Raw genomic sequence first — 15,648 nt, 5'->3', positions numbered from 1 at the left:
TGAATGCAGAATGCAGCTGGCCAAACTAATTGGGGATGTGGAATGTTTGTGTACTGAGAGGAAGAGTCTCAAAACTTCACGATAAAATCTGATGCACTGCTAACAAGGTTGCTACTGTAACAATTTTATTTTATTACGTGTTTTTATTCATTTATAACAGTCTAGATAATTTTTGATAGACAGTAAATCAAATGATAAATAAACTTGAATTCTCAAAAGACCCTGCATGCAAATGAGGTTCATGGATGTTCATGTAGGCTCGCTAAATTTACTTGAGATGAGTCGCTGGAGATAGTGATCAGCACATATGCAAAATATACCCCCATATTAAAAAAACAAACAAACCCACCAAGCCAAATCGAAGATTGGCAGGAGAGATGCACATTTTCTCCCGCTGTGTTGCACAATCCCCCAACATTATACCCATCCCCCACCAGGAGAGATGTCCACTCCCGATGATCCCCCCACACCCTTCCTTACCTTATTTACAAAGTCCGGCCGGAATGACGCCTACCCACTCCAGCTGGTAGGCCTGCCTCTTACAAAATGGAGGGCTTAAGGATGCGCCCTTGCGCATCCTGGGATGCGCCGGGGGAAGGGCTTAAGTCTCTGAATGGCTCAGACGCAAGGGGCCTTAAGCATCTGGGACAATCAGAGCCTTAGGCCCCTCACTAGATGCACTGGGAAGGGCCCGCTATTTTGTAAGAGGCGGACCTGCCAGCCAGAGGGAACAGAGGACCTTCCGGTCACACTTTGTGAATAAGATAGGTGAGGGTAGGGGGGTGTCGTCAGGGGCACAGGGGATTTGTTGGGTTGGTTGGGTGATGGTAGGAGGGAGTGGGCATCTCTTCTGCTGTGGGGTGGGGGTAGTAGTGTCAGGGGATTGCGCGGTGGGTAGGAGTGGGCAGTAGTGTCGGGGGATTATGTGATGCGGTGGGAGAGAGTAGGCATCTCTTCTGTCGATCTTCGATTTAGGGTTTGTTTGTTTTTTATTTGCTTGGGTGGGGGGGAGTGTCTGAGCTGTAAAACATTACTTTCTTGTTAAGCCTGAGCCAATCAGCGCTCAGGCACTGCTCAGTAAGTAAGGTTACGACAGCTCAGACCTGTTGGCAAATTTTGGCTGCAAATGTGGCATGAGGTTAGGGAATTACTCAGCAATGATAGAGAATCGCTTGGAGTGCTTATTTTAATATTAATGACCTTGCTATACTACATTTGCATGGCAGTATTGGAGACTGCTAGGAATCTCAGAAAAGACAACGGTAAGCCATTTTGAGAATCCGCCACTAAAATACAAGCACTGTAAACTGGCTGGAACCGGTTTAGCAAAAACATTAAAGGTACATTTTAGTTTTGAGAATCTTCCCCTGAGCCCTTTGAAGAAAAAGGCCACAAGATTAGGACCTAAAGAAATTCTACAATAACCAAGCTCATTTTTTCCCTTTTCTGTTTCTACTTTGAAGTGTAACTTTCTTTCCTATGAATCTTTCCTTGGGCTCTGACTTTGGCCTAGATGCACAAAAGTCAGTCAGTATTACTGACTGGATCTCTGTTGTCTGATTCACTGGCCAATTCCCCAACAGTGATCAATGGACTAAGAAGTCTACATGCAAATCGTTTGCATGCAAACGCAACCAATTCAATCACTCAGTGAGCGATTGACACATGCGCAAAGCCCTAACAGCAGTGTTTTTTTTTTTAAATGGCACAGATGTACATGTGGTAAACACAATCTGTCCCATTAAAAAAAAGCCCCCTGCACCATATGCCCTCCCACCATGTGCCGGAACTCTGAGCCACTGGTACCCCCCTGACCTGTAGCAAAAAAGTAGAAGGGATACCCACTCCCCCCCCACAAAGGAACCACCCCTTGCCCGATAAAAAAGGCAGGAGGGATGCCCACTCCTTCCTGCCACTGGGAGCAAACCTCCCCCTCCAGGCCCCCCTGCCCATAACTCTTAAAAGTTGGGAGCAGGAGGTACTGAGAACACCTCTGACTACGACACTGGGCCTTAGGCCCCTCCCCGGTGCACCATGTGATAGACAGGGAGGGGCCTAAGGCCCTGGCTGGCTCAGACACCACAGGTAGCCTCCCTTGGGAGGGGCCTGAGGCATCTGAGCCAATCAGGGACATCTTTAGGCTTCTTCCGAAGAAAGTCCCCGATTGGCTCTTTCCTTAGGAAGACCCTGATTGGCCTGACTGCATCGAGCAGGGCCTTAGGCTCCTCCCCCTTGTATCCGGGATACAGGAAGGAGCCTAAGGATGGCCCCGATTGGCTCAGACGCCTACGACCCCTCCCAAGGGAGGGGTATGAAGCATCTGAGCCAATCAGGGCCTTAGTCCCCTCCCTGTGCATCACATAATGCATCGGGTAGTGGCCTAAGGCCCAATATTCTGGACGGCGCATCAGAGGAAGCAGGAGGGACTAAGCACCCCTCCTGCTCCTCAACTAAAGATACAGGGGAGGGGGGCCTCGAGGGGGAGGGCTCCTCCAGTGGCTGGGAGTGGACATCCCTCCTGCCTTTTTTTCAGGGGGGAGGGAGTGGGCATCCTTCCTGCCATTTCACCGTGGGGCAGGGGGTCTATTGGGATTTCAGGAGGGAGTGGGCATCTCTCCTGCCATCTTTTTTCTTGGGAGGGGGAGCGAGGTCCTTCGTGGCAGGACAGAATGGGCGTCCCTCCTGCCATTTATTTTAGGTTTGGGTGGGGCATCACGCTTGTTGGGGTGGTTGCCTCATTTGTCGGGGAGAGGCGCGAGATTGTCAGCGGTTGTTGGGGAGGGATGTAGGCAGCGGTGGGGGATGTTTTTTCTTTTTTTTTTAATGGGACAGATATTTTGCATGTGTAATACATGAAAAACATCTGTGCCATAGAAAAAAAAAAAAATCCCCAGGCAGACCAGTTGGTAACACAGTTATAAACAGGTCTAGAGCAATCAGGTTTTAAGATTGGTAAAACCCGATGCTAAATAGCCAAGCAATAATAGTGCATCAATCGCATGGCTATTTTGCATGGGATTTTACTAATTTGCATGGGTCGGATCAGAAAATGAGCAATTGAGGGGAAAAACATGCTGTGGGCAGTTTTGTGCAACGGGGAATCTGATCCGATCAATCGCTGAACTGGTCAAAACGGTTTAGTAACGATCGAGGCACGATCGGTATGTTTTATGCATTCCCCAGTTTATTTCTGCAAGCATTCTATTAGAGTGAATTGTACAAGCATTCTTTTAAAGTGAAATGTTCTGAGAGACTTCTGTACTTATTGAAAGAGGAAGTGATGATGTGTGGATTGTTGATGTAGTTTTGTCATTGTTTTGAAGATCACTTGTCATACTTTATGTTTGTTTTATTATAATCTGCTTAGGCCATAAGCAGAATAGAAATTTTAAAAATAAATAGCAGCTCTATATTCTTTAATTGCTTCAATAAATAGTTATCTAGGACAACTAGGTCTAATGGCAGTCTTTCCAAGTGTTTTTTTCCTGCCATACTCCCCAGTGTTCACATCAATTCTATTTCTGAGTTTACTTTCATTCTTTTTTCCATCCCTGTAAAAGACCAGTTCAGGGAACGTGCAGAATTATTCACATGACCTGAAGGAATATGCATAGCAAACAGCCTCCTGCCCATAAATCAAACCCTTCATTTAAAAGGGCCAGTTTACATTTTGTTACTTCCAAGGGACATGGTATATCCCGGAGATTGGCAAAGAAACATGAAAGAAATTAAAGAAACAAGGAAATGTTTATTGCATGACCTAAGCTACACTAAGGTTATATGAACTAATTAATATATATTTTTCCAATTCTGTACATATTACTGAGAAAACTATAAAGAGGAATCTCCAAGTTTAGCAATTGGGCTTTGCACTCTTTGGTTCAAGAGGAAATTGCACTTCAAGGAGTACAAATCCCCACTCTTGTCTTACTTTGTCTGATATGTCACTGTGTACTTATTATGTGTAAGGTATGTCCTGAAATAGCTTTGTGTGTTATACGATTAGTGTTTTTTCCTATTTTGTATAATAGCTGAAATAGCTTTGTGTGTTATACGATTAGTGTTTTTTTCCTATTTTGTATGTGAGAGTATAAGCTAACCAGAATAAAGAGAAGTATATGACTGTGCACAGTTGTGGTGCAAGTCAGTTATTTTCTTTGGTACTGTCATTCTGAGATGTGTAAGGGATACCATCTTTCTCAAAGATCCTTTGTGTCCTCTAGATAATGTTCCTTTCATTTATACCATATTGCATCTATTTCATAAATATATTTCCACCCTGGGGTAGATTTAAAAAGCTGTTGACAAGCAAATGATGATTTTCTATAACTGTATATGTATTTTCATTATCTTACCTGATCTATGTCCTGCTGACTCACTCGATTCAGTCCCAGACTTCTGAAATCCAGGTTAGGATCCACACTGAAAGTAGCTTTGAATGAAAAAGATACAAGTTACAAACCCTGAAAACTGATCAGCGGTAAAGAGAATTAAACAACTTGGAAATCTTTCATTAATGTGGTGACAGCTCAGTCACTATGAAGTTTGGAACTTGTTGGGCCACAGTCACCACCACAACTATAGAAATCTCCATTCCTTTAACATGGCATTTGCATTAAGGTGCTCTATATAACTGGTATCAATTCAGGGTGGATTTGATTTAAATCATGATTTAAATCACTAGTTAGAAAGAATTGATTTAACTCATTCTTGTTGATATATGTCACTCTTACATTATTGTATGCTAGCTGTCAGCATTCGTGTTGGCCTAACCAGAGTGTCAGCAAAGGCCTACGGAAGATTACATTAAACAAATCTGATCCTGGGAATGTCAGTGCAGATAGACTGAATGGCTCCTCGACATTGAGTCTAATTAAAGACATTAGAATGCCACTAAATGACTTCTAAAATACCAGTTCTTGAAATTAACAAATAACCCTTAGCATAGTAGAGGAGTATCTACCGCAGCCCAGGAATTTCAATAGATAAGAACATAAGAATTGCTGCTGCTGGGTCAGACTAGTGGTCCATCAGGCCCAGTAGTCCGCTTACGTGGCGGCCCTTAGGTCAAATTCCATAGCCCTACCTGCATACGTTCTGGTTCAGCAGGAACTTGTCTAACTTTGTCCTGAATCCCTGGAGGGTGTTTTCCACTATAACAGCCTCCGGAAGAGCGTTCCAATTATCTACCACTCTCTGGGTGAAGAAAAACTTCCTTACGTTTGTACGGAATCTATCCCCTTTTAACTTTAGAGAGTGCCCTCTTGTCCTCTCTACCTTGGAGAGGGTGAACAACCTGTCTTTATCTACTAAGTCTATTCCCTTCATTATCTTGAATGTTTCAATCATGTCCCCTCTCAGTCTCCTCTTTTCAAGGGAGAAGAGGCCCAGTTTCTCTAATCTCTCACTGTACGGCAACTCCTCCAGCCCCTTAACCATTTTAGTTGCTCTTCTCTGAACCATGTCCTTCTCCTTATTGCGATCAGTGCTGGATGCAATATTCCAGGTGAGGGCGTACCATGGCCTGGTACAACGGAATGATAACCTTCTCCGATCTGTTCATGATCCCCTTCTTAATCATTCCTAGCATTCTGTTCATCCTTTCCTCTGCCGCCACGCATTGAGCGGACAGCTTCATCAACTTGTCAACCAGTACTCCCAAGTCTCTTTCCTGGGGGGTCTCTCCAAGTACTGCACCAGATATCCTGTATTCGTGTATAAGATTTTTGTACCACCTTACACTTATCCACGTTAAACCTCATTTGCCATGTCGCGACCCATTTCTCGAGCGAGTTTATGACATGTTGCAGGTCTTCGCAATCCTCCTGCGTCTTCACTATTCTGAATAACTTCGTATCGTCTGCAAATTTAATCACCTCACTTTTCAACAAGGGTATCGAATCCGGGACTTGGCGGATTGTAAGGCCGCTTCAACATCACCCCTCCAAACCTTACATTTTGGGGGCTCGTCTCGGTTCCTCAAGAACATTTTCAGCTGGGTATGTAGAATTTCATTTTGTCTGGTACAATAGGTATTTTATGCTGCATAGACAAGGGTGAGGGATGGTATTTTACATTCAAAAGTCCTTGTGCAGTTTTGATTGATGATTGAGTATAGACAGAGTGAGATGGGAATCAAAAGACCTTGGGGAACCCCTTAAATTGTACTTTAGACTGGATGACACACTGGTGAAAAGTTCCAGTAACATTTTTGGTTTTATATTTGGTGAGATTTTACTATCAAAAGGCTTTCTAGTTTTACCTGTGCCAGTTTGTATTTTATGATTTGCTATTATAGGCTTGCTAGAGTGTGTTGCATGTAAGACAATTTGGTTAAATATTTGAGCTGCTCTGAAGAAAAGCATGGTCCAAAGTTAAAACAGTCACTCAATTAAGACACGCCACATCTGTACTAATAAGTTTTATTTTTTTTACTTTGTGGTTTTAATTCTATTTCTTGTCAGTCTCTGCCTTGGTGAAAGGACCAGTGCAGACTGGGCTGGAACTGGCATCTCTGTTCTTTTAACAAATCTCTTATATTTTTTCCTGCTAAACTTCTGCCTGTAAATTTCAGGTAGGAATCTTTGCATTTAAAGTGTGGACATAAGTGTATTCTTTATGCTGGTGACTCTTGCCTAACACGCTTTACCTCATTTTTCTACCTGTTACTAAAATCTTCCTCCTTCATAAGTGGGAGCATTTCAATCTCAAAGCCTACACACAGACAGGAACATTTAGAAGGCCATATAAATATATGAGCAAGGCCCACGAACCAAGGCAGACTTCTGCAGCCTCAAATATGGATGCTTTTGATTTTCAAGAACTCACAGATAATGTACAGAAATATTTTGACAGGAAGGGCGGCCCATATGAGGGTGATTTTCCAAAACATACATGGTATGATATTCAGAAACAAATGGTTAATCATTCTTAGGAGTTTAGAAAGAAAACAAATAAACAAAAGTGCCTTTTCATTCAAGGCCTATATAGGGGAATTATTAGCATAAGACAAGAAAATACTGACTTGAACACTCAGTGCCATCAGTTGACCAAAGACTTAGATGAGGCACAAATTAATATATCCATGCTATGAACCCAAATTGTTAAAGCTACAAATTCCTTTATAGCTGTAAATGAACAATTAGAAGAGGCCAAGGCAGAATTAAAGTATTTAAAGTCAAAATGTGCCTCACAGGGACAGGTTAACACTGTATCCTCACAGATTTTGCTTTCGGCACCTGTGCCAGCTTCACCATATAATCCATGTAGTCAATTTATAGAAAAACTGAACACAATTTTTGTAGCAGGCCAGAGAAAAGGTAAACTAGCTGCAGACGTAGAACAGGAGGAAGAACAGACAAACGAAGATGAGAAAAATTCACTACCATGCCAGAGTAATACCAATAGTGCCCCTATAAGTGGCACAGCACAGTAACAATAGTGCTGCAAATGGGCTACTGATATACTGATTCACTGGGGTCTAGGCAAATACAAAAGGAACAATACAGATTTTGATAAGCTTATGCACCTAGTCCTGGATCCACAATATTATAAATTTGGATTTCTCGCTCATCCATACCAGTTTGTAAAGATGGGCAATGAACAACTATTTCACTGCACCTCTCTCCAAGTACTTAGAACTCTTAAACCCCTACCAACCGATACACTAGAGCAGTTTGCATAAAGGGTGTGGGTAATACACACGGTACTTAAAGAGCATGAACACTGGCCCAGTTCAGCAGATTATGATCAGAGAGCATAAAGAATTTCTATTAGAATTATTATCCCATGAGATTACTAAACACCTTCTGTTGTTTTCGGAGGATCCTAAAGCTACCCCTTTTGATACTTTACTGCTCAGGATTGGGTCTATGTGGAAGACCCAGCCAGCTCAAATTATTTCAGTATCAGAAGCTAAGAGGTGGTGTGCTGAAAGGATCACCCTAATACAAGAAAACACCACACACAGGAAATAGAGGGCATGGCAGAGGTACTTACAGAAATTTCTCCACTTATATTCCTTTCCATGAACTCAGAGATCAAAAGGAAAAGTTAGAAAAAGGGAAAATTAAATGGGAACAGGACAGACATACAATGCAGTTAGAATTGGACAGAGTAAAGAGTGATTTGACAGCCAGGAAAAACAGTGTTAGTGCACAGGGCTGTCCTGACTCTCTGTGTCCAAATACCAAGGTAATTCAAACCTTCACAGCCCTGCCAGACTCCTTTAACTTATCTGTGGACTCAGGAGACGCAGGATATGGGAATTAAGTCAGACTCAGAATTCAGCTTGAGGTATGTGGCACCTTTGAAATTGGACACTTGTGGCCACCCCAATGTTAATACTACCATAGAGGGTCAGGATACATTAACTTTTATTGATATAGGGGCCAGAATCAGTTTTAAAGATAAAGCGCTTCCTACTGGAGAGCATAAAAATGTGGAAATTTGTGAGATTCAGGGTTTAAATGACACAGCTTCAAAGTGTGTGTCTATCCCTGTAGAAAAGGAAACAATGAAAGACAGTGTAGAAACACTGCCAGCACAAGTGAGAATACCAACAAAGAAATAGTTAATGTGACTGGTCTTGCAGTATGGCAGGGTACCAGAATTCCAAATGCTTCTAAAACTTTGGTTCATGAGGTTATTCCTGCGCAGTTAGCCATGCAGTGTTGCATGCCAGAGCAGCAGCACGGCCTTAGTGTTACTTACTGAGAGGCTGCAGATATTCCAGCTTGGGCACAGGAGAAGTTAGATTGTATGAAAAGGTACACAGAAATTTTGTTAGAGGGCGAAGGTCCTCAACTACAAACACAGCACCCATTACTTCCTCCAGCAACAGAACTGGTGCCTAAGATGAAGGAGAGAGGTCTCAGTGGACCTCTTTCTTCATCATGTGGCTCTCCAGTTTGGTCAGATGCTAAACCAAAGGACTCCGTTAGGCTCACTTTAGACTCTCGGGCCCTAAATAAGGTTTCAAAGTCTGTAGCACCAGTGGCAGCCTATTACTCTGAAATTACTGTAAAATTTAACCCTAAATGTGCATTTTTCTCTGTCCTAGACAAGTCTAATGATTTCTGGAATTTACACCTTGCCTCTGCATGCCAGGACACGACAGTGCAGACAAAAGAAGACACATCTAGCCTGCACCTCACCTCTACACAGCAATGCCCATTCCTCAGAGTGCAGTGGGACCCAGGTGGAAGACATGTGGTCCAGGTCGGCCTGAATGGAACATGGACGAAGTTTGCTCTAAGTGACCTTGAGGATGCTGCTAATTTAAAATGTTTTTTTATTTTTCTTAGCAGTTCGGATATATACATAGCCATCCCAGACCAGTTTTGGTACAGAGATATTTCTAATGTATTCCAAGGATCCTCTTTATCACTGCAGAGATAAAGACGCTCCAAAGAGACATTAGCTTTATGCCTTTTATGAATATGAGATGGTTATGCTATGCATTATTTGTACATATACTTTACCCATGTGTACATCTTTGTTGTGTTTTGTTTTATATAACAATGTGTTTATTTGCAGAGTTAAGTTCAGCCCTGAATCCTTGACAGATGGAAGAACAGTTTCAAACCTAAAACTTTGTGTTTTCTGTTTTGTCTGTGCCATGTGTCTGTATTTTGTCTATTTGTTTTAGTTTGAGGGGTACCCCAGGATACATAACATTGGCCATTTCTACAGCGCTTTATAGAAAGCGGGTCATACCAAATACATTCACAATAGTAAACACAGTAACATAGTAGATAAAGTCAGATAAAGACCCGAATGGTCCATCCAGTCTGCCCAACCTGATTCAATTTAAATTTTTTCTTCTTAGCTATTTGTGGGCAAGAATCCAAAGCTCTACCTGGTTCTGTGCTTGGGTTCCAACTATCTAAATCTCTGTCAAAACCTACTCCAGCCCATCCTCCCCCAAATGGCCATATATAGACTCAGACCATGCAAGTCTGCCCAATACTGGCCTTAGTTCAATATTTAATATTATTTTCTGACTCTAGATCCTCTGTGTTCATCCCACACTTCTTTGAACTCAGTCACCGTTTTCCTCTCCACCATCTCTCTCGGGAGCGCATTCCAGGCATCCACCACCCTCTCCGTAAAGTAGAATTTCCTAACATTTCACTTGAATCTCCCACCCCTCAACCTCAAATTATGTCCTCTGGTTTTACCATTTTCCATTCTCTGGAAAAGATTTTGTTCTACGTTAATACCCTTCAAGTATTTGAACGTCTGAATCATATCTCCCCTATCTCTCCTTTCCTCTAGGGTATACATATTGAGGGCTTCCAGTCTCTCCTCATATGTTTTCTGGCACAAGCCTCCTATCACTTTCATCGCCCTTCTCTGGACCGCTTCAAGTCTTCTTACATGCTTCGCCAGATACGGTCTCCAAAACTGAACACAATACTCCAAGTGGGGCTTCACCAATGGCCTGTACAGGGGCATCAACACCTTCTTCCTTCTACTGGCTATGCCTCTCTTTATACAGGCCAGCATCCTTCTGGCAGTAGCCACTGTCTTGTCACACTGTTTTATCGCCTTTAGATCTTCAGACACTATCACTCCAAGGTCCCTCTCCCCGTCCGTGCATATCCGCTTCTCACCTCCCAGCATATACGGTTCCTTCCGATTATTAATCCCCAAAAGCATTACTCTGCATTTCTTTGCATTGAATTTTAGTTGCCAGGCATTAGACCATACCTCTAACTTTTGCAGATCCTTTTTCATATTTTCCACTCCCTCTTCGGTGTCTACTCTGTTACAAATCTTGGTATCATCTGCAAAAAGGCACACTTTTCCTTCTAACCCTTCAGCAATATCACTCACAAACATATTGAACAGGATCGTCCCCAGCACCGAACCCCGAGGGACTTCACTACTCACCTTTCCTTCCTCCGAACGACTTCCATTAACCACCACCCTCTGGCGTCTGTCCGACAGCCAGTTTCTAATCCAATTCACCATTTTAGGTCCTAACTTCAGCACTTCAAGTTTGTTCAACAGCCTCCTATGAAAAACTGTATCAAAGGCTTTGCTGAAATCCTAAGTAAATTACATCTAGCACATATCCTCGATGCAGCTCTCTGGTCACCCAATCAAAAAATTCAATCAGGTTCGTTTGGCACGATTTACCTTTTGTAAAGCCATGTTGCCTCGGATCCTGTAATCCATTAGATTCAAGGAAGTACACTATCCTTTCTTTCAGCAACACTTCCATTATTTTTCCAACAACCAAAGTGAGGCTCACCGGCCTGTAGTTTCCCGCTTCATCCCTGTGACCACTTTTGTGATTAGGGACCACATCCGCTCTCCTCCAATCCCTGGGAACCATTCCCATCTCCAGAGTTTTGTTGAATAAGTCTTTAATAGGACCCACCAGAACCTCTCTGAGCTCCTTCAGTATCCTGGGATGGATCCTGTCTGGTCCCCATCACTTTGTCCACCTTCAGTTTTTCAAGTTGCTCATAAACACTCTCCTCCGTGAACGGAGCAGAATCTACTCCATTTTATCGTGTAACTTTGCCAGACAATCTCGGTCCTTCTCCAGGATTTTCTTCTGTGAACACAGAACAGAAGTATTTGTTTAGCACATTTGCTTTTTCCTCATCACTCTCCACATATCGGTTCCCAGCATCTTTTAGTTTAGCAATTCCATTTTTCATTTTCCTCATTTCACTAATATATCTGAAAAAAATTTTGTCTCCCTTTTTTGCATTTTTAGCCATTTGTTCTTCCGCCTGTGCCAGATGTATCTCTCTCTTGGCTTCTTTCATTTTTGCCCTGTAGTCCTTTCTGCACTCCTCTTCTTGGGAGGTTTTATATTTCACGAATGCCAACTCTTTCACCTTTATTTTCTCCGCCACTAGTTTGGAGAACCATATCGGCTTCCTTTTTCTCTTGTTTTTATTTATTTTCTTCACATAAAAGTCCGTAGCAATTTTTATCACTCCTTTCAACTTACACCACTGTCTTTCCACTTCTCTTATGTCCTCCCATCCTAACAGCTCTTTCTTCAGGTACTCTCCCATTTCATTAATGTCCGTACTTTTGAAATCTAGGACTTTAAGTATTGTGTGGCAGCTCTCCACTTTAGCCGTTATATCAAACCAAACTGTTTGATGATCGCTACTTCCCAGGTGAGCACCCACTCAAACATTAGAGATACTCTCTCCATTTGTGAGGACCAGATCCAATATTGCTTTTTCCCTCGTGGGTTCTGTCACCATTTGTCTGAGCAGAGCCTCTTGAAAGGCATCCACAATCTCCCTACTTCTTTACGATTCCTCAGACGGAACATTCCAGTCCGCATCCGGCAATACACAATAAACAACAGTACACACACAATAAATGAGTCACAAATAATAGAAAAAAACCATATAAGCTACCAGTGCTCAAATATGCAGAGGAACACTCAGTTCTCATATTTCATCTTGAAGCATGAGCCACAGAGTGCAGCTTTTGAAGCTGAACATATGGCAGAATACTATCGACTAGTTCAGGGGTGTCAAACTCAAACACCTAGGGGGCTGAAATCTGGGGCATGGGCTGGATTGTGGGCCAAATTTTTTATTGGGATACTTAGGGGTCCTTTTATTGAGGTACGCTAACCGATTTAGTGCGCGCTAAATGGGCACCTTAATAAAAGGACCCTTTAGTCTTGATAGAAGTGTGGGGTTGCGCCCTCTCCAGCCCCACGCCAGCTCTGTGATGTACACAAAATGGATAGAAGAGACATGTCTGCGCTGGGATGAGTCAACGTGCATGGCTGACACAGCTTGTGGGAAGTTTGTATCTCTGGAAATCTTTTGAACAAAGTAAAGGGAGGACTACCTGTGCAGCTGATCTTTTGTTTGAGAGAAACAGTGGAGCCCTACTTTTGGGAATGAGGGGAGCGCTCTGGCCTCTTGTGCGGCCCTCGGCATCCTTCCTAGCAGATCCTGTAAGGCAGCCATCTTGCTTCCTTCTGCTCCTCTGTGAGAGCAGCCTAGCCTCTGCATCAGTGTTCATGGGGCACTTTGGCGTCTTTTCTTATCACTTGATGGGGCCCAGCACGGCTCTTGCTGGCTCCCCACGGCGTGTGTGACTGGCCAGCCCTTCAGACACTGCGCGCTGACGGCGGGCTCTGCTTTTGTGGATCACTTCTCAGCCCACCATTGTGAAGCGATCGTGCCTTCGGGTGCCTTGCGCACGTTCCCACACTTCTTGGCTCGTCTTCTAAAGCGGCCGAGGCTTTGGAGGGCGGCGGTTCCAGTCTAGCACACTGGCACCTCTCCTGCATTGGGAGGTGGAGGTCGCAGTCCGCTGCTCACCCTGTCGCCACTGGCAATGTAGGAACAGTGGGCTGTAGTTCCACCGCTCGGTGCTTGTGCCTGTCTGCCGGCAGACCAGCTTGGCTGGGGTTTTGTGGTCATCTGGTAGGCCAGGTTTTGGTGCACCGCGGCCCAGAGTTTAACATGTCTGCACTAGACACTTAGGTGCTAATCCATGCATGCAAAGATAGACCATCAACAATAATTTATAATGTATCCTGTACTCTAATTTAAGCCTATACAATTTTATATACTATTCTGACACATGTTCACACATAACATAACAGAAATTTTTATTTATATACCGCAAAAGCCTTTTGGTTCTATGCGGTTTACAAAAGAGATGGGCTGACCATTGTCAGTGAGCTACAATAGATAGAATAAGGGCATCAATGAGTTAACAATAGTTTTATATCAATATGCTGCTTTGAAGGGATTATAAGAATTTTGAGAACAGATGGGTGTTTAATAGCTCCCTCCCCAGTTTAAAAAGTATCCTGACAATCGAATTTTGTGCAACCTGAAGAGCACATAGTGCTGATGCAGATATGCCTAAAAGGACTAAATTACAGTAATTAAGGCCTGACAGAACAACTATCTGCTAGGACAATTTGAAAAGTACTGACTGACACGTACGGTCTAAGAGTGTGCAACAAACGCAAGTTAAAAAATATTTTAAAAACTATAACTTGAACATGCCCTCAAAGTCAGGCAGGAATCAACAAGGACACCCAAATACTTAACCTCAGTTGAAATCATTTCAGATGTATCTAAGAGTTCAACTGAGTCTGGAATATCATTCCCTTGTTTCCTTCTGAAACACATAACCTTTGTTTTCTGTATACTCAATTTTAATCTATTGTAATCCATCCAGCCCTTTACCCTGCTATTACTGTCTGTAACTGCTCCACTGCCTTTTCGAAAGTCCCCTCAATGGGAAGAAAAAAATGTATGTCATCAGCATAGAGTCTATAAGAGAGTCCAAAGTCTTGCAACAGTTTAGAGAGTGGCAGAAGATAAAGGCATAAGGAAATCGGACAAAGAATGGCTCCAGCTGCCTGTTCTTAAAGACAGGTATTTATTGGCAACTGAGAGTCGCTGTTTCAAACAGATACCAAATTATGAACAGAAGATACTAGAAAATATGTTTAAGATCAGTACATAACAGTAGAGAACTTCACGGTATTGCGGTATATAAGCTGTTATTATTATTATTATAATACTATTTTTAGAACAAGACTGAAATCTATCAAGACCACTGCACAACCTTGATCTCTCTCTTGCTTATCTCCCTCTCTGCTTATATCCAGAACTGATACAGGAAGGCTTGTCTGCATCAATTTATTTCAAGCAATAATAAAGAGAAATAAAACAAAACAAAAATAAGGTGATACCTTTTTATTGGGCTAACACCACATATTTTAATAAGCTTTTAAAGGCACAGCTTCCTTCTTCAGATTGGTTATAATGAATGTGATTGTTGGGCAGACATTTATTATGTTACATTGTTATGAGCATGAGATGACAATATCAATATACATGTAAGTGACACAAAAAGTATTCTAATGATGGTTGCAAGGAGCAACAGGGAGCAACAGAAAGAAACAGGAAGAAATCAGTAAAATTTTATGGTATGAAATTTGATAGGAATCCCAGATCACTTGTTTGGTAGGTACATAAGAACATAAGAAATGCCTCCGCTGGGTCAGACCTGAGGTCCATCGCGCCCAGCAGTCCGCTCACGCGGCGGCCCATCAGGTCCAGGACCTGTGCAGTAATCTTTTATCTATACCCCTCTATCCCCTTTTCCAGCAGGAAATTGTCCAATCCTTTCTTAAACCCCAGTACCGTTCGCTGCCCTATAACGTCCTCTGGAAGCGCATTCCAGGTGTCCACCACACGTTGGGTAAAGAAGAACTTCCTAGCATTTGTTTTGAATCTGTCCCCTTTCAACTTTTCCGAATGCCCTCTTGTTTTTTTATGTTCTGAAAGTTTGAAGAATCTGTCCCTCTCTACTCTCTCTATGCCCTTCATGATCTTGTAAGTCTCTATCATATCCCCTCTAAGTCTTCTCTTCTCCAGGGAAAAGAGACCCAGTTTCTCCAATCTCTCAGCATATGAAAGGCTTTCCATCCCCTTTATCAGTCGTGTCGCTCTCCTCTGAACTCTCTCGAGTAACACCATATCCTTCTTAAGGTATGGTGACCAATACTGGACGCAGTACTCAAGATGCGGACGCACCATTGCCCGGTACAGCGGCAGGATAACTTCTTTCGTTCTTGTTGTAATACCCTTCTTGATTATCCCCAAAATATTTTCCTGTTAA

At 42.8% G+C, this 15,648-nt stretch overlaps 1 protein-coding gene across 3 annotated transcripts in view; it reads right to left on the bottom strand.

Moving 5' to 3' along the window:
• NUP205 (nucleoporin 205) overlaps positions 1-15,648 on the bottom strand; it is a 1,504,202-nt gene that overhangs the window by 32,271 nt on the left and 1,456,283 nt on the right. For all 3 annotated transcript variants that reach the window (XM_033957880.1, XM_033957883.1, XM_033957884.1), the window contains exon 42: positions 4,356-4,432. In XM_033957880.1, coding sequence (XP_033813771.1) covers positions 4,356-4,432 — 77 coding nt within the window. The remainder of the gene's footprint in view (positions 1-4,355; positions 4,433-15,648) is intronic.

This window comes from Geotrypetes seraphini, chromosome 9 (genome assembly GCF_902459505.1).
Source record: "Geotrypetes seraphini chromosome 9, aGeoSer1.1, whole genome shotgun sequence".
Taxonomy (NCBI): domain Eukaryota; kingdom Metazoa; phylum Chordata; class Amphibia; order Gymnophiona; family Dermophiidae; genus Geotrypetes; species Geotrypetes seraphini.
The sequence above is the reverse complement of the archived record's forward strand: the minus strand, read 5'-3'. Positions and strand labels throughout refer to the sequence as shown.